Source organism: Tachypleus tridentatus, chromosome 13 (genome assembly GCF_004210375.1).
Source record: "Tachypleus tridentatus isolate NWPU-2018 chromosome 13, ASM421037v1, whole genome shotgun sequence".
NCBI lineage: Eukaryota > Metazoa > Arthropoda > Merostomata > Xiphosura > Limulidae > Tachypleus > Tachypleus tridentatus.
Window position 1 is genome coordinate 162870306 of NC_134837.1, and position 20359 is coordinate 162890664.

Here is a 20359-nt window from a genome sequence, read left to right on the forward strand (position 1 = left end):
TAACAAAGAAAAATAGGCAATTAGTAAGGACAGAAAATAGAGATATGGTGATGACTCTGTATATAAGATTGAAGATTATAGTGTTCAATATTAATAAACTTCGTATATTATTACTCATGCTCCACGATCTACATTTAATACATTTTAAAACTTTGCAAAAGACGTCTCAATAAGAACTATACAAAATTATTAATGTACATTTAGAAAAATTAACTGGAAGTAACTTGTGAATAAAATAACTAGTCTAAGAAATGAAATATATCCTGAGAACAACATCAACATGTATCTTTAAATCTAGACTAATACGTCAGTCTCTAAGGGCATAATTCTTCACCAGCTCAATCATAAGTTGTCCTGTATTTATCAACTTAATTGGAAAATTCTGAATTTACGTCATCGTAACATCTAAAGTTGGAAAATTCTGAATTTTCAGAACTATATTATCGCCTACGTGGTGACATTTAAGGAATGTTACTTCTGTTTTGATGCAGTTTTTGTGTTAATGTTTTGTTTGTTTGTTGATTTAGCGTTAAGCGTAAAGCTACACAATGGGCTATCTTCATACAGCTATGAAACATTGATGTCCTTATAAAGGTGACGATTGTGTTCCACTATTTGATCAGGCAAGTCTAGCTCAAAAGGTATTATTGAATGCTGCTGAGCGTTAGTCTTCCGTCTAGTCTTTTAATTCAAAACTAGCCACGACCCGCAAAACTGTAGTTTTCATGCTATTTGTTTAAATCTTACTTATTCTGTCGTTTTCATGCACAACATTTAAGCTATGCTTTCTTGCAGGAAGTATGTGTTAGACCGATAAATTCTGGTATATTAAAAACATTGGTCAAACAAACAAATTCATGTAGACGAAACAGTAACTTTATTTAATAAAACTAGACATAAAGTAAACAATAAAGTGATCGAAGATTATACTAAAAATAAAAGTCCAGCGTATGAGCGTTTAGTGTGTGACATAGTTTTATGAGTTGAAATAAATACTTACAAAAATGAGGAATGAAACCAGCAGTGAAGAAAAAGATAGCTAAAAATGTTTATAGCAGTCTATGAAACTGATCGAAACTAAATTATTGCGAAGTAAAGTAAATGTGAAGTTGTAATGAAGGCGAACTTAGTTGAATATGCAAAAACGTCTGTATCTTCAACAAAGTGGTAAGCATATAGTTTCGAATGAACAGCGCATGTGTATTTTAGACCTAAGTCAAGAAAGCCTTCAAAAATGTATTAAGTGGAATATTCATTTTTTAGGAAATTACACGTCTGCTAAATGTTATTTGTATAACATACTTTGCAAATAAAAAAAGTTGAAATCGAAGCCAGGCGTCACGTGATGGCAATGATATTATGCCATAGTGTAGCATACTCATTGCATTGAAAAGTGTGACTAAACAAAAAAAGAGGTAACGTGATTCTGAATGGAAAAGCTAACATTCAATCCGGACTTCACGGATAAAGTCTCTTCTAACAGTATGGGATTTGTAACGTGTAACGGATTTGCCGTTATACGTTTATTTTAATACCTACGTTTGTTTAAGTTTGATGTATGTGATGTATATAGTTAGGTGTGTATTGCGCAAGTCCCACCTGTTCTCTAAATTTATAGGAGATTTTAGAGAGTAAGAAACAACGTTTGTTTTATGAAAACGCTAACGTGTCTTCGAACATTGTTGAACATTCGAGAATCTCGCCTTAATCTATATAAACCAACATAATAATATTTGTTTCTCAGCTAAAGTCGGTATACAATAAATCTCGGAAACTATAATTGTGATTAACGCATATTAATTGGAAAGCTACAAAATTTGGCCACTAACGTTTATAAATTTTGAACATTACAAACCGTTCAACTTCAGTGAATTAACTTCCAACGTTAGTATTTCTACGAGTGCATCAAATATCTACCTTCTGTGAAAAGTGAGCTTTTAAATCGCGTTTAGCTGAACAAAAATAGAACTAGCCAGAATGCTCATCACGTGAAGTGGTTTGGTTTGTTTTGAATTTCGCCCAAAGCTACACGAGGGCCGTCCCTAATTTTACTGTGTAAGACTAGAAGGAAGGCAGCTTGTCATCATTACCCACCGCCAATTCTTTGGCTACTCTTTTACCAACGAATAGTGGGATTGACCGTAACTATATAACGCCCCCACGGGTGAAAGGGCGAGCATATTTGGTGTGATGGGAATTCGAACCCGCGACCGTCAGATTACGAGTCGAGCGCCTTGTCCACCTGGCCATGCGGGGTCCAAGTGAAGCGTATCTGCGAAACAACATAAAATTAACTCGTTCGTCGTGGATCTGTACCGTCGCTAGAATATTCAGTTCCATACCAGCTAAAAGGCTAAGTATTTTTTGTGAGTTTGTAACATTTTTGTACATTAATAACTATTTGTAATAACGGTTATTATAAATTGTATTGTTGTTTGTATACTAAAATATGTTTGTGTTGAGAAAGAAAACTGTGTATATCAATCTTGTTGGCAAATATCATAAATTTGATACATATCGAGATTCAATTAACTTTTAAATGTCGGCTATTTGAAATCATAATACGTTAACATAATAAATCGGAGACTTAGTTCGAGATTATAATACGTAACAAGGCCTAATAACTTAAAAGTTGTAGACTTACAAGTAATTTGTTGCATACAAGTTTTTAAAAGTTTAAATATTCCATGGGGTATAGACCCCATCAGTAATTCTGTTGTTAACGTATGCTAAAACAGTTACATGGAAAGAAATAGTGCCTCGGTCGACTCAAGTAAATAAATTAACCTTATACAGATGTTATACCTGTATTTGCCGATGTCGATGTATGTAGATATATAGACTGCATTTTGCTGGAGAAATTGAGCGATGCCATGCAAAATATTTATGAGAAGGTGTTTGTGGATCCTTCACATTATTTTTTATGAGAAGGTGTTTGTGGATGCTTTACATTATTCTTCATAAGAAGGTATTAGTGGATGCTTTACGTTATTCGATATTTAAAGGTCAACCATTCTGAAACTGATTATTGTTGATTTTCCCACTCAATTTAACAAATTAATTATCATGCAAGTCATGAAACGTCAGATATATTACAAAAATTGTGTCGTTATGAATTTCGAACATAAACAGCATCTGACGTATCCGTGGATCTGTTTGCATTGAATGTAATAATCTCTTCGAATTCATATTTTTGTTAAGTTCAGCTAATATAAAGACAACATCTGCTCCTGACAACCACGCGACACGTGTAACCCATGCCTCAAGCAGAGGTAGTTTAAACCAGTTGTGCTATCTAAAAATTGATTTCATTTCAAAGAAGATTCATTCAAGGAAAGAGCCTAACGTATTGAGGCACTTTCCCTGCTGAAGTAGTATGTTTATTTTCATTGCAAGAAATACTCGTTTGTTGGTACTTCCTTTAAACGGCATACGTAATTTCCTTTGAAATAATTCTTAGTAAACAGAAAAAAAAATCTGGTAACAAATGTCTAAAATGAACTTGTTAATGTTGACATTATTTTAACTTAAGTCATAAAACTGATCGATTCCAGCTTGGAGCAAGCCATACAATATAAGACGGTTAGAGAGATTTTTTTAATCATTGGCTGTATTATTAAACTTGAGATAGATAATGAAATTTAATATATATGATTAGTTTTAACAAAACCACCTTACTATAACTTCAACCTTAATTGTTGGCCAGGTGGTTAAGGCACTCGACTCGTAATCTGAGGGTCGCGGTTTTGAATCTTGGTCACACCAAACATGCTCCCCCTTCTAGTCCTGGGGTTTTAAAATGTGACGGTCAACCCCCTCATGTGTTAGTAAAGGAGTAGCTCAAGAGTTGGCGCTGAGTGGTGGTAACTAGCTGCCTGCCTTCCTTCTAACAACTAACACAGATAGCCCTGTAAATTGTGACATCTAGTGACATTAATGTGAAGTAAAATTACTTCTCTAATTATATGTTGTTTGTTCTTACGGATATTTACATCTACTTTATTAGTGTTTTTAAATATTCTAATAATGCAATGGAATTTTGTAACTCATATATAGCGAAAAGGATGAAAAGTAAACATTCACAGAATATCAACCAATACATTTTATGCAAATATAAAAAAATCACTGTGCACTATTTTGGGATGGGCCAAAATATAAATGTCTGATTTATTCAATCTATTCCTCCAGTATGCTTACGAACAACTGTTAAAGTTGACCTTTAGTCTTATTTTTGCATCTAATTGCCTTTATCAAGTGTTTTACAGCTTATGATATTCCAAATATTATTGAAGTGTGTTGATAAAATGAATTGGGAACTAGCTAAAGAGCCAACCTGTCGCCCTATCCCCGTGGCACAGTGGCATGCTGGCGGACTTACAACGCTATAAACTGGGTTTCGATACTCACGGTGGGCATAGCACACATAGCCCAATGTGTATCTTTGTGTTTAATGACAAACAATCTAAAGTGTTCATCTTCCTTTTTTCTTCTCCTACTCCTAGCAAAAAAAAAGTTAAATTTCAAAATGACTTTAGTACAACAGAAAAGTATTTCAAGAGTACTGGTGAGCAGGCTATTAGTAAGAACTGTACTTCTTAGTATGTAGGGGTGAGCTGAGAAAATACCAGCTGCCGCACTTAATTCATTACTCTATGACACTTACAAATAACTGCTTAATTGAATTATAGCCTTATTTAGCCATCGAATTGCCATTAGCGAGTGTTTAACAGTTTATATAACAGTAATATTATTCCGTTCTTTTATCATATAAACATTTGTACTTCTGATCGCTAATTATCATAGAAACCGTTCTTATATAACAAACGTTTGTGACTTTTCATTCACAAACGTGATATCTGCTAAAATAATTTCAATAAAAATGAATAAAAAATAATCTAAAATAATATTCAAGGTATCAAGGAAGTCAATTACTTTTGCAACTGACAGGTCTGTGTAGAAGTTATTAATATCTGAGTTTGATATCAGACATTAAGTTATTAATGTCAGATTCTTAATTATATTGTATATAAATTGTATAGCAGTTAACCTTTCTTCAAAATTTCAGAGGGGCCAAGCCAAGCAGTCGTGTGTCTATGCGTGGTATCATTCTTCATGGCCTGGGATCTATATGAAATCTTTCCTATTAATATAATTCACATGACCTTTGCACGTGGGGGAGTTGGTTGTATGCACACACAGTGTGTTTGGGTGAATTTGGAAAGCGTGGGTTCTATAACGTCGACCCAGTGCTCCGGGATAATTTTATTGTCGTGGAACCATTCCAGTTTCACTGGCCCCGGCCCGGTATGGCCAGGTTGGTTAAGACGTGCGACTCAAATCTGAGGGTTGCTGGTTCGAATCCCCGTCGCACCAAACATGCTCACCCTTTCTGCCATGGGGGCATTATAATGTGACGGTCAATCCCACTATTCGTTGGTAAAAGACAAGAATTGGCGGTGGGTGGTGATGACTAGCTGCCTTCCCTTTAGTCTTACACAACTAAATTAGGGACGGCTAGCGCAGAGAGCCCTTGAGTAGCTTTGCGCGAAATTCAAAACCAAACAAAACAAGTCACTGGCCCCCAATGTAATCCAAAATTTGAGAAACTAGCAAAACTTCTATAATATTATAAACACATATTACTATTGTTACATCAACATGTTACAATGGAATTGTTTTTAAAAACGAGGGGGAAACAAGAAATTAAAAATTACAAAAATTAAGTATGACATAGGGTTGAAAATGTCAATAAGTACAGAAGCAAGATAGGAATAAGTGCACAAAACCACAACAAAATCAGTACATAAGAAGCTAAATCTTTCCAAGAGTAACTTTCACATACAACTAAATATTGAATTCCTGTTATTTGTATGAATTTAGGTTTAAATAAAAGCATTTAAACTGAACGGTGCTATACAGTCTTACAGTGGCCAATAGCCATAAGCTTGTAAGATTGATTCAGTAATTACTGGCTAGTTATGTAGTGATGTTTGTATATTTTTGTGTATTCATGCCTACCTTGTTGCTATGCTTTTTAAAAGTGTCATTCCTAAGTCATATTTAATTTTTGAATTTTTTTTATTACTTACGTGTTTGTTTTGTTTACCAGGAGTTTTTGTTTACTATTTTCATTTTATTTCATCTGACGAATATGTTAGTTGCATCTATTATATAAACTGTTATACAGAATAATATTTTATTTAAACTTAATCAAAATTGATTATCATAATTTTAAACTATGATTATGTTAACACTTATTGTTCAATGTAACTTAGATACTTAGCTAAACAATTGATATAGTCACTTTAATAACAATGACCATTTTTTTCATTGTGATTTTTTTTTAAATTCTTACAGTTTGATTTGCTATCAATTTATTGGAGAAATACTTTTTTGAAACGTCTGGTCAATTTTATTAAAAATTAAATTTGTTAAATTTTAACATTGTGTGTGTACATAAGATATTTATATTTTCTTTAAATTTTTACAGTGGCCCACAACTTACCGAACAGGAGGTACGAGAGGCTCTGTTAAAGCATGTTACAACACGCTGTTGCTACAGAAAGGGAGCTGCAAGAGAGATGGCCATCACAAAAATTGACCACTCCTGTGCTTTTCATGTAAACTAATGAAATTTAAAATTTTTGTTGCATCAATACGTGTAGATATAAAGTAGTTTACTTAGATCTGCCCCCCGCTAGTACAGCGGTATGTCTCCGGATTTACAACGCTAAAATCAGGGGTTCGATTCCCCTCGGTGGGCTGAGTAGATAGCCCTTTGTGGCTTTGCTATACGAAAAACACCCAACACACACTTAGATCTGTGGGATCACGTGTTCTGTGATTGTTCACCATTTGATGGGCCTGGTGATCAGGAGGATGAACTCGTGATCTTCTGGTCGCAAAATCAAAACTCGTCTCCGAACATGCTTACCTTTTCATTTGTGAGGGCGTTATAATATCATAGTCAATCCCACTATGTTATTCATTGCCAAAGAGTATCCCAAAAGTTCGAGGTGGATAACGTTGGTCATCACTTCAAAAGTTGGAATAGTTAACGAAATTCATTGAATAGACAAGCAATCATTGTTTTATAAAATAACATTATGGGATATGGGTTGCCATTTAATAGTTTCATCTTATGTAGGATCGTACAATAATTTATAAAATTAAGTATTGCATAATAATAAAGTATCTATAACATCAAATATTCTGTAACAGCAAGTAAAGCGTGGTTTTATTTATAACTTATTTTTAATAATATAACATATTATGCGATTTGTTCATTATTTTACAACATGAATGAATTTTTGTTATGGTGTATTATTGATTTTGGCTAAGAGATAAATGATGAACATCACATCATTGAGAGTTATATATAAACACTTTTAAACCTCTATCAGAATCATGTCCATTCATGTGATATGTTAAGTATTCGTATCATTCATCATGTCACTGTATGTGGTGTTAATATAGTCCTACACAGTCATAAACAGTTCTGTATATCATAATGCATCATTCAACGAATTAAAATGATGATAATGAATACAATCATTTGTGAATAAAGTAACAGTAAAGGGAAGAGAAAATTATCTATATAAAACCTGATCCTTCCAGGTCCGGATTCAGATTTCAAGATCACTGTTCCTTATGCCAAGATTATTTAAATTTTGATTCAATTTTTACTGCATCTGTTTATTCTTTATTTGTGTAAAAACTGGAAATCACATAAAAAGAAAGTTGCCAAATTTGATATAATAATTGTTTCTGATACAGACTTTTTGTAAGCACTTAAAATTTCAAAATTTGTTTACTTGTTGTTTTTTTTTCTTATTAAATCATTAATTAGGAAGTAGCTAATGGTAAGATTACAAAGTTTGCTCTCAGACTGTGTTATACAAATTCAAGTAAATGAATCATTTATAATTAAAACAGTGCTTTAAAAAACTAAAGTTAATTAATTTTGAAACTTGCTAAATCACGTTTTGATATCAGCATTAAGTTATAGGACATAGAACAGTATTTCAACTGAGTAACATACTTTAAATGGTTTTGTGCAGAACATGTTTCATTTAGTTATTTTGTATTGTGTTTTTGTATTTTTCTGTTAGACCGTGTTTTAATTTGAGTATTCATTAATGTAATTGTATTTATAAATATGTGCTTCTTCACACTTATCAAATGTTTTCCACTTACTTTATTGTTTTAGTACACCCTAGAAACATTTACTGAAAAGAGACAAACATCATGGGCATTTGAACCTTACTTGGGTAAGCAAAAATTATCATGTATTACAATTTTAAATGGCCTAAAATGAGTTAAATTGTAATTTAGATTTAGAAGTTAAATAAATGTTGATGTATATCCAGTTCATGACACTTGCCAACAAGATTGATAAACACGGATTCTATTTTTTTTAGTACAAATATATTTTAGTATGTAAAAAACTAACACAATTTACAATAACAGTTATTACAAATAATAATCTACATGCAAAAGTTTTACAAACTTACAAACAATATCGAGTCTTCTTTCTTGTCTGGACCTTCCTTGATAGCTTATTGAAGGTTAATGTTGAGCAAATTAATTTTGAGTTGATGCAGATACAGTTTACTTAACATGGAGCTAGCTATCTCTGCGTTGAGTTTACCACAAATCTTGCTTGTAATCTAAGGGTTATGGGTTTGAATCCCCATCACACCAAACATGCTTGCCCTTTCAACTGTGGGAGCATTATAATGTGGTAGTCATTTCCACTATTCATTTGTAAAAGAGTAGCCAAAGAGTTGGCAGTGGGTGGTGATGACTAACTGCCTTCCCTCTAGTCTTACACTGCTAAATTAGGGACTGCCAGTGCAGATAGCTCTCGTGTAGCTTTATGCAAAATTCAAAACAAACCAAAGTAACAGATATTCCATTTAATTGCTAATTGGCTATATTTATATTCACAGAACTTAGCTAACTGACTAAATCATGAATTGATTACTCATTAACTGAAAAACAAACTTGCTTGTACATTCTAGCCTATCTCACAGAGGGATCACTAGATGCTTAAAGATTAAGACTTGGTTATTAGTATACCGACTGTAGCAAATCAATAATATACTGTCTTTTGGCATGTCACATTGATTACATTTATAGGCATAAGGAATTGTTGTTATTAAGGACAAAGCTTCACAAAGGACTATCTGTGTTCTACACATTATGGGTATCAAAATCCAGGTTCTAGTGGCATAAGTCTGCAGACAAACTACTGTGCCACTAGGGCAGCAGGCATGAGGAGAGTTTCTTGAAACTACAATTTATGCAACAGTATAATAAACAATACACCAGTGTTTAGGTATATACATATATGGTTGATTCTTACACTTGAGAATCTTCTATATCTTTAGTAAATAGGTGGGAATTATGCAAAATAGCTTTAACAGTATAAGTTATTTACATTGCTAAACATAGGTTTAACTTAAACAAATATCGATATTAATATATATATATATATATATATACACGACAGTAAATCTATTACAATTTATAAAATAGGGATACCTTATTAACCTGTTGTTATGTGAGGGAGTGTTATTGTTATTTCACAGATTTAGTCTTCATCTGTTGGTAGTAAAGATAATCTTTATTAAACAGAAAGTACAAGAAAGTAAAGTTCAGTGGGATTCATTTTATATTTAAGCATGTCATATTTTTACTTATACAGTCATCATTACTATTACTATATTTAATAAGCACTATTTTAAAATTGACAAGAGAGTTTCTCTTTTCTCTCAAATAGGCAAGGATTGTGAACAACAAAGATAGTATTTTAGTATGCAATACGAAGTGGCTGAAACTAATGAATCACTTGGAAGAAATTAATGATAGTAAAAGATAATGCTGTTTAAAGATAATATAGTACAAAAATGTATATACATATTTCTAAAGCCTAGAGTTTAGCTCATGGGCTGTATTGTATAATAGCAATTTACTCTGCTTTTTCAACCTACTTTTTTAAAAAGTTTTTTGACGTTAAGTGTAAGGTAAAATATTTTGCATTAATTTAATAATATTGTTCATAATGCATGTTAATTGTTAAATTTATGAACATCGTTCACTATTTTTCATCCTATTGAGATTCTTGACTTTACATTTTATTATAAAATAAAACTAACTTCTCAACTGCCTGAACTACTATCTAATGTTAATAATATATTAATTTTACATGTTAGGAGGAACTATAGACAATTTCTCTGCCGACCCACCTCCTGGTCCATGGGATATTGCTGCTTCTCCTCCCTCATTCTTCACAGGCTCCATCACACAAATAGAAGTTCCACACACAGCATCAATAAAAACATGCCATACCTGTGGAGGAGTTGGACGTAAACGTTGCTTCACATGTTCAGGGAATGGATATGTAAGTGACAAACTAACATGAATTAGAAGGATTACTTGAAATTATTCTGCTTAAAACTTTAGAATTTGCAGGTTTATTTAAACATACATGTATAATTAACTGAAATTGTATCTTGTATAGCTATTTACAACAGCCACTGATGCTCCAAAAACAAATACTGTAAATTTTTTAATGTTTTGAACATAATATGTATTCATAAGAAAATTAAAATTTTGAAAGATCAGAATATAGAGAAATTATAATTTGAGAAAGGAATTGCTATTAAAATGCAAGCTTTTGTCTTATGATGATTAATTTTTGTCATATCTAGATGCACATTTCAAACATGCTGCTATACCTTGACATATATCATGCATAGCACAATTCATACAAATACATTAACTTTTTACTATTTTGGTGCAGAATATCTTGTGTTATATCAGTGTTATCATCCTTAATACATCATTCGAGACCTCCAGGTGAATAATCCATTTCCAAAGACATCTTTTAATGAAATGTTCAAAAAATTGATAAGAATGATAAAGTTGCCCTGTTTCCCATTGCTGATATGATAAATGAGTAACTTGGAAATTACTAACTTGATTTTATACCACTTACTCTACCAATGGATGTCCACATGTTGCATCATATTGAATAATTTCACATATTTTTCACACTAAGAAAAACTTGCCAAAAAATTAGGTGAAAGCACTCATTTTATTAATAACATGTGAAAGAAATAACAGCAGTAATTAGTGGAAATAATTTCAATATTGATGCAATTTTTACTCACATTTATGTGACTCTTATGTCATTATAATCCAAAAAGGTCATGGACTCACAAGGAAGTTGGTGCATAAGTAAGTTAGAGAAATCTCTTTAAACAAGATTTGGGATAAAACCCTATCAGTAATTTGTGAGTTAAGTCTCATTCAAGAAATTGCAAACCTCAGGAGCCCAACATGAACAGGTTATAATGTAAGAAATGCAGTCTGTGATCAATGGTCTGTATATGTAAGTCTTTATTGTAACATTAGCAATGTATAACCACCTTCTTAAGTAAAAAAACTTTGCTATGGTATTGCAAATACTGGGCAGAGCCATAATGTAAGATTCATTAGAAAATTATGATTCTAACACAGGTCAGTATAGTGTACACTCAAAACCATAACTGTCAAATTGTTGGAACTCTTTTACTCGTAATATTTCCACTGTCTCTAGGTCGATATAAGGATTTTTTTTAAAAGGCCCTTTACAAAACGTTAACTAATTTATAAATAAGAATATTCCATTAGAAAAAATAAAACTTTTATTTAGATCAACATTTAACAAGTTAAGCTTTTGTTCTTAGTAAATTGTAAGTTTTTAACAGTAATACAGGTTTCTATTTGAAAATTATGCTATCTTCATATAATTCTACATAAAATTTAGTCGAATGTTTTTTTCACATTCATACTTTCCCAAATCTATTTTACTTGCTGCATTTCATTCAAGCTAAGGATTTATAATATGGTGATAAATTAGTTAGGTGTAGTTTGTTTTTCTATCTGTTTATGAAATAGGAACAATGTTATTCATGTCATGGTGATGGCTATAAAAATACTTTGGATGGGGAACATGAGAGGTGTTTCAGGTGTCACGGTACAGGACGAAGGCGGTAAGTTTCATGGAGAATTCTTGGTATTGACATTGTAACTAATTTTGATGTAATAAATTGACACTAGAGCTCATTATTGATGTACTTTTATAGTTGGTTACTGTGATTAAATCACCTACTTGTTTATGGTAATGGCTATAAAAATACCTTGGATGGGGAACATGAGTGTTGTTTCAGGTGCTATGGTACAGGACGAAGGCAGAAAGTTTCATGGAGAATTCTTGGCATTGACATTGTAACTGATTTTGATGTAATAAATTGACACTAGAGTTCATTATTGATGTACTTTTACAGTTGGTTACTGTGATTAAATCACCTACTTGTTTATGGTAATGGCTATAAAAATACCTTGGATGGGGAACATGAGAGGTGTTTCAGGTGCCATGGTACAGGACGAAGGCAGAAAGTTTCATGGAGAATTCTTGGCATTGACATTGTAACTGATTTTGATGTAATAAATTGACACTAGAGTTCATTATTGATGTACTTTTACAGTTGGTTACTGTGATTAAATCACCTACTTGTTTATGTTGCACTTTAATTGTGTTTGTGTATGTTTTTCTTATAGCAAAGCCTCATCGGACTATCTGCTGAGCCCACTGAGAGGAATTGAACCCCTGATTTTAGCATTGTAAATCCGTATACTTACCACTGTACTAGCGGGGGGCTGCACTTTAATTAGAATCAGTTGATCATTCATTTAGCTAATTATAAAATGATACTAAGTAGGTATTAATTTTCACTTTTAGTTTTGCTTTTAACTTTCATCTGTAATTAAGTTAGTCTGAAATGATAATCATTCTCCCCAACAACTGTAGTTCAAACCTCAAAATTTGAAAAAAGTTTTAAGTACACAAATTTCGACTCTTTGAACTTCAATATTCAATGTTATTAATTACCATATTATTTCAGATGAAGTTTACAAATAAATTTTCAAACAAATTATAATATGCCTGAAAATATATTTAAAAATATGTATTGCTATTAAATAAATATTCTTTATAAAAAAAGAACATCCACATGACATTTAAACTAGTACAAGGTCAAGAGTTCAAATTAATGTTCTTGATTTAAAAACATTCAAGTTAAAATTATCCTTCAAAACTATTAATCACTATTTTATTTTTTATGCTCACTGATATTAATATAGAAGTTTAAAAGTTTTGAAACCTGATTCACCTACATCTGAACTCCTTAACTTTTTCAATAGGTCCAGCATGGCCAGTTGGTTAAGGCACTCAACTCATAATCTGAGGGTCATGGGCTCAAATCCCTGCCACACCAAACATGCTCGTTCTTTTAAGTTATTGTCCAGTATATGTAGTTATTATCAGAATTTATTTGTTTTACTTGTAGGTGCTGGAAGTGTAATGGTGATGGTCTGGCATTGTGTAAAGGATGTGGTGGTACTGGTCAGATTAAGTGTTTTATTCGACTAACTGTCACATGGTAGGTGTTTTGGATAAACACTTGTTTACACACTTAATAAACAATAGTTTATCAAAGAAAATACTTTATAATGGTTTGGGTCAGCTAATATTGTACTTTAAATTGAATTTTATTAATGAAGTAGTTAGTAGAACACGTGTACAAGTGATTTTCATTTATTAACTACTGGAAACATCTTTTAAATACAAAACTGAAAAAAAATAGTAACAAAGAATAATGAATGCTTATAATTTTCACTTTAACAATTTATTTATGTTTAGTTAAAATGATCTCAAAAAGCAATATTCTGATAGAGATTTTCAAATGATGTAGAGTAGCTCAAAAAGTACCTGTTTACTTTCAAAAATTCTGTATGTAAACTATATTTAGGAAAAGTGTTTGCTTAAATTCAGATGTTGGAAAAATAACTTCAGTAATTAAAACGAAATAGATAAATGATGTAGTGTAATTATAGAAACAGCAACATTTAGTTAATTTTGAAAAATTAAGACTAACTTTTAAATAACTTTTGTTTTATTTAATACTAGTTTGTGAATATCACTGCAATAGACTTGGGGGGTAAGACATTCGTAGTTTGGCATGCAAGATGGTTAGTGTGCTTGACTCACAATCTATGGGTCACAGGTTCAAATCCCCATTCCACCAAACATGATCACCCTTTCAGTCAAGGGAGTGTTACAATTTGGTCAATCCCACTCATTGTTGATGAAAGAGTAGCCCAAGAATTGGCAGTGAGTGGTGATGACTAGCTGCTTTCCTTCTAATCTTTCACTGCTAAATTAGGGATGACTATCACAGATAACCCTCTTGTAGTTTTGCATGAAATTCAAAACAAACAACAGAAATCTATTTTCATCCTTTTCAGTTTCAGTTCTTGTTTTTATTATTCACTTTATTGTATTTACTTGTGATTTTTCTTCCAAATTGTATAGTATTTTCTTTTCATTCTAGTGTATTTTTAATTGCATAAGTACAAGAAATAAAACATAATAATGTTTTGTTTGCCAATCTGGGTGTTGTAGGCTTTACAGAACTCAAATAGACAAAATTAAGTTACGTGAATAAATAAATAAATCTGAAGGAAGGATGATATTATTGCAAAGGAAATTTTTTGAAATAAATTATGAATTAAAATACTAACCTGTCTGATAACAGACTTTTCTAAAAATATATCAAGACTTTTTTGAAATGGATTTATCCAGCATATTAAAATGGTTATGAAATAAGAAAATGTGGTGTAACTTTGCCAAAGAAGTCTTGAACAAAACCTTTGGAACAACAAATATAAAATGAAAAATTACCTAATCAATAAAATTACAAAAATATAAAACATTAATAGATGGAACCCCTTCTGCACTTTGCATAATCCAAAAATATGTAATAAAGCAAATATTTTTTAAAGCAAAAATATAAAGTATGAAAAGAACACTATTGAGCTAGGCATCATCTTATTTTTGATTTTGATACTGTTCGACAAAAAATTATTTTTCTTTATAATTAAGAATGTACATTACATAAAAATCTCTTAAAAATTGATTTAGCCATTAAGGTAAAATATCTAATGAAAAGTAAAACTTTTTGACAGTGATATAAATATTCAGAGTTTATAGTTTTAATTTATGACCCTCAATATGAGCTTAAAAGAGTATTTGGCCTTACTGAGTTAAGCTTGGAAATAGGGTTTTCTTCTGAGATGAAACTGATATCAGTATGTAAGCATGTCTTACACTGGAAATTTACAGTAGCTTGTTAAAGGGTGTTCAAAAAGCCCAGAACCATAGGCATTTCAACAGATTTTACAGAATGTGTTCCACATGCTGTCATTTTGTATTAACAACAGGATTAAACTTCTCATGATTAAACAGTGTCATAATCAGTTATGTATCAGAAAAGCTGCAAATCACCTTTGGTTCAAGGCTTTTCAGACACCTTTGTATATGAGAAAAGTAAAAGAAACCATCATTAGCTGTAATTCACAGTGCTAAAAACAAAAGATTGGCTTTAGTAGTAGATTGGAAATTAATACGTGTTACCCTTTCACAGCTGTGGGATTAATGTTTGCCATTATAGAAAATAAAAGAGGTTTACCCTTGAGATCTCATCACTAGGGGAGACTTCTGTCTACTTTCATACGCAAAGTGCATCTTTACATCTATTTCCCTCCTTAGGTAAACAACAAGTTTTCTCCACAAAATGACACAGAAAAAAACAGTAACTAGAGCAGAAGTAACTTTATGATCTTTCTTGACCATGTGTCATATGAAAACTGAACATACATCGAATAACTGTCAATTCTCTAAACATTCTACATTAAAATAAAAAGATAGTAAATGCATGTTATGTTTACATACTATGTAGTAACCTGTTATAGAAACATTTAAAGTAGTAGAAAATGTGTCAGATTACATTTACATTAAATGAACATACAAAAGAATGTATTAAATATTTTAAGTTGTAAAATTATGAAATGTTATTGTAGTAAACCTAATTTTACCTGCTTAGTAATGAGAAAAGTAATATTTTATAATAAAATAACTTGAACTTAGTTAGATTGAATAAAATCTTGATTCTTAGACAGGTCTATAGTAATGGGAAAAAGCTAGAGTAAAACGATTCAATCTCAACCTCACAGTACTCTAACACTATAAAGGACATAACAATTAAATATTTGGGGATCTTTTCAAAAGCTACTAATATATAAATTTGATCATGAAAACCAGAGTGCCATAACATAAAACAATTTTAATAAAAAGTAATCTTAATTGGTTGAAATTGTGTGGTTGGTTTCTATGTAAAAATTAACTTATGCAGTACACATTAGTTTGGTGTCTGGATATGTTGTAAAGGATGTTATTTTCAAATAAATTTGTATCAAATGGAACAAAAAGGGAACTGCTCTATAAATTTCATGTGTTTTAGGACTAACCATATTGATGAACATATAGTTGAACATTCTGCTGTTCCTGATGAAAAGATAAAAAGTGGCTCAGGACAAGTGGTCTTTGAAGAAGAAAATGAAAAGGTATTAAGTGTTTCATTTGCTGGAAACTTGATTTAAAGTTTTCAAACTACTACAGAACCACACCAACTATGGTGTAGGTTTTGGGGCTAGCATTGCTAGAATATGGATCTAAAGGTCTATGTTCACATCCTGTTGCTACAAAATAGTACTCAACAATTTGAGACTATAGATGCACTGTAAAAATAATTGTCAAACCATGCTACATGATTATAGTAGTGGGTACTGCTGACCACTTGTGCCTTTTCTTGTCTGGAAATGGCTTTTATAGTTCTGTATATGTTAAAAAGCAACTGAATTTCCAAGGAAAGCCTTTTACATTCTGTCGTAGAAATTATTTTACAATAATTAAAGATATGATATTGATTCACTTACTAATATAAAAAGTTAATTTTTATTTATATAATGGAAAGTAACATTTTGAGTTTACATTAAAGTCATATGTTTTTTAAATTTTAACTTTAGAATGTAAGATTTTACAAACGAAACACTGTTAAAACCATTTTTTTATTGTGGTACAACCAAAGTAATTCTGTGCAAAATTTCTTGGGGTATTTCATGAAAATGTGTCAGTTTGGGAAAAAAACAGAGTGAGATATTAATAGTTTTCATGAATAATGTTTGGTATGTTAAACAAAACAGAGAATTAATAAACTTTGAAAGATATAATTTGTTAATGAAAGGTTTACTTTTTTTTCTGATTATGAAAAGCACCTCAATTATTTCATATGAGAAGTAATTATAAAAAATAAGTATTTTTTTTATAGCTATGGCCAGTTAACCACTTTCCTGACACTACCATCAATATGGCATCATTTCAGTTAGTCCAAAAACATGCAGCAGCATTCTCTGCAGAAAAGATCCTTCGACAAGTGAGTATGATGTCTTCTGTCCAAAGTAAATGATTGACAAATGCATAAGTATTATTAATTGTTACTCTGATGCCTACAAGTGCTTGGCATGAACCTATAAAGCCAAGTTATTCACAAATGAAATGTTACTGCATTATAAGAAATTAATAATTAATTGTTTCTTTACATTCTTATCAGTGCTGTTATCATTAGTCACTTTTAACTTACAGTGAGCAACATGTCTCATTAAATTTTTTTTTCCTTTTCCAGCGTCATCGAGTACGTATCATTCCGGTTGCTACAGTGTATTATGAATGGAAAAATCATAGTAACACCTTCAGTGTGTTTGGTTTTGAGCAAAAGATCCATGCTCCTGATTACCCTCAAACTTGCTGCTGTGGATGTACAGTTCTTTAACTAGTAATGAACAGTCACATTACTGTTCAATCAAATGTAAAGCCTTTTCAGCTTTAACTGATTTGTGGTGTCTGTGAACTTTCATGCCATTACTATTGTTATAAGGCAGTTATTTGCTAAGTACCATTCTGTTACCTTCAGTTCATTTTATCTTTTATAGTATTTGCTAAATCTTACAGATTCTCCAAAAAAATTCAAAACACTGAAGTGACAAACAAAAAATATGAGATCTGAGCACTATAACTTGCTGTATCTTTCCAGATATTTTGTTTTTTAATTTGATTCATAATGTTTCTCCGAGCCTTCTACCATGATGCAAAAGTTATTTTATTATTTCAATATTTTGATTTTATGATTTTTTAACTACTATTATTTACCATATGGTAACACTTCTGTAATTGAAAGTACCTTCATCTGTTCATAAATAGTTAATTAGGTAAAATAAATTTATGATTCCACTGCTAGTATCAATATGGTAACAAGTTTTTCCAGGTCAAACTTTCTGTTTCTCTTTGGCCATCTTGCTTCCATGAGGATCAGAAGGAGGAAGTTGTTCTAACTAGACCATGCATTGGTCACAGTTTTTTAACTCATCATTTTCTTTTATCTGGGACTGATGCAACAGTGTGTATGATCTGTGTGAAACTCAAGTCACAATAGCCCACATTTTACTACCATGCCATCTTTACAAATGTGAGCAACAATACCATTTAGATATATTTTTACCATGAGTTCACCCTTGACTTTGGACAGTGTTATTGGCAATGGTGACACTGTCCACCTCAGTTGTTTTTAAATTTTTAAGGGATGTTAGCCTTTTTAATTCTATTTAAGTTTTTAATTTGAAAAATGGACTTTGTTTTGTTTTAATATGATTCCTTTTTACATATTTTAGTAATTTTACTTTTATTTTTAATTTTTTTACTGACTGGTGCAGATAGCCTAGTTACTTTGCACCAATAAACATCTCACAACCAACTAATCCACCACTAGTAATTTTTATCTACCTATTAGAATATCAAATAAACAACTTTTCTAACTGTATATGCATGGTAAAGATTTCCATAAATTAGTATATCAACTGATTGCTGCTTCTGTGTTTTATTTCAAACCAGAAAATTTCCACAAAAAGAAAGAAAGTGAATTGTAATTTCTGGTAATTTGCTGGAACAACTCATCTATCACAATAATGCATGGTTGTCAGTAACTTAATGTACATCCATCAAAGGAAACATGGTATGCAGTATATGAATCAGAATTTGATGGTTAGCAGTAAACTGTGAGAAGGCCAGCAAAAAAATAAAAAGATTAAGGAAGGTATACAACAAGAATATTGTCAAACTGTACTTATACTATGCTATTTGGTCAGAGTTATGATTTCCTTCTATGATTAGTGTACTGACATAGTTTATATCTTAATCATATTAATAATTTTAGATCTAGACTTGGAATTAATAAAGTTGGAACAAGAAACAAGTAATCAGATTTTCTTAGTTAAATTCATTTTTGACAAGATTTTTTGTGGCCTAATTGGTATTATTTATATTTAATTTATGGTTTAAAAAGTAATGCTTTGTAATGAGTTTCTTTTGACCTAGCACTAGCTGAAACTTAAACAGTTTTATACGTGCTATACCTATTTCAAATTCCTCTATTTAGAGCTGTTTCTAAAATGTTGATGATACAACTACTTGTGCATAATGTTTATATTAGCAACTTCTAGTTTATATATATGTGTTATTAATTTATTACTAACTATGAAAAAGTATGTTAGATATAAATATCTCAATTTTAATCAGTCTATATATATCTTAATTGATTTTAGGCATACAAAATAGGTGCAAAATATTAAGCAACAAAGTCTAATCTTGAATATACTGTGTACTTTAATATATATATTAATCATATAATAAGTATATTGATATGTTAACTGTTACATCTTGGTTTTATAATTTTTGTTTTTAGTATGTAACTGCACTTTTCTTATTAATTTGTGGACCTGCAGTGAAACATTTATGAGCTAAAGGAGTAAATGACCAAGGCTGAAGACAACTATTAGTTGACTTTACCACTTTTTTAGAGAGAAATTGTGTTCACTGTTGTTAAGTGCTGTTTTTTATAAATCGAATGGTGATGGTTTTCAGTATGTGCTGACTTGTAAAATAATTCTGAACTGGTGCTTGGATATGGACAGATATCACTGTACTTCAACCGGTGTTTGCAGATTTTAATGGGAAATAGAATTTTAATCTTGTATGTCCTTTGTATCTTTGCTGAATCCTGTTAGTGGTGGAATGAACTAATGTAACTTGGGCTTGAGTAGAAATATACAACGAAGGATTCTAATAAAATCAGTTTTAGCCCTCAAGGGAAGACATAATTCTTAGTCTGTTATATGTTTTAAAGATGCACCTGTGGATAATTACTATGAAATATTTTCTTAATTTCATTTTTTTATGTTCTATTATTAATTACTGTTTACCCATAAACTGAAAGAAAAGTGCCACTTTTCTCTTTGGTACATCAAAGATTACAGTATAGCACTGATTTGATATTTCCAAGGTGTTGCTCATAACCTTTTC

General features: G+C 31.2%; 1 protein-coding gene across 6 annotated transcripts in view; it reads left to right on the forward strand.

Annotated features, from left to right (window-relative positions):
* LOC143238863 (protein SSUH2 homolog) overlaps positions 1 to 20150 on the forward strand; it is an 88266-nt gene extending 68116 nt beyond the window's left edge. For all 6 annotated transcript variants that reach the window (XM_076479447.1, XM_076479449.1, XM_076479450.1 and 3 more), the window contains 8 exons: positions 6491 to 6620; positions 8210 to 8270; positions 10218 to 10405; positions 11947 to 12041; positions 13398 to 13490; positions 16410 to 16512; positions 17277 to 17381; positions 17631 to 20150. In XM_076479447.1, the coding sequence (XP_076335562.1) occupies positions 6491 to 6620; positions 8210 to 8270; positions 10218 to 10405; positions 11947 to 12041; positions 13398 to 13490; positions 16410 to 16512; positions 17277 to 17381; positions 17631 to 17777 (922 nt within the window). In that variant the 3' untranslated portion in view covers positions 17778 to 20150. The remainder of the gene's footprint in view (positions 1 to 6490; positions 6621 to 8209; positions 8271 to 10217; positions 10406 to 11946; positions 12042 to 13397; positions 13491 to 16409; positions 16513 to 17276; positions 17382 to 17630) is intronic.
* The last annotated feature ends 209 nt before the right edge of the window (positions 20151 to 20359 follow it).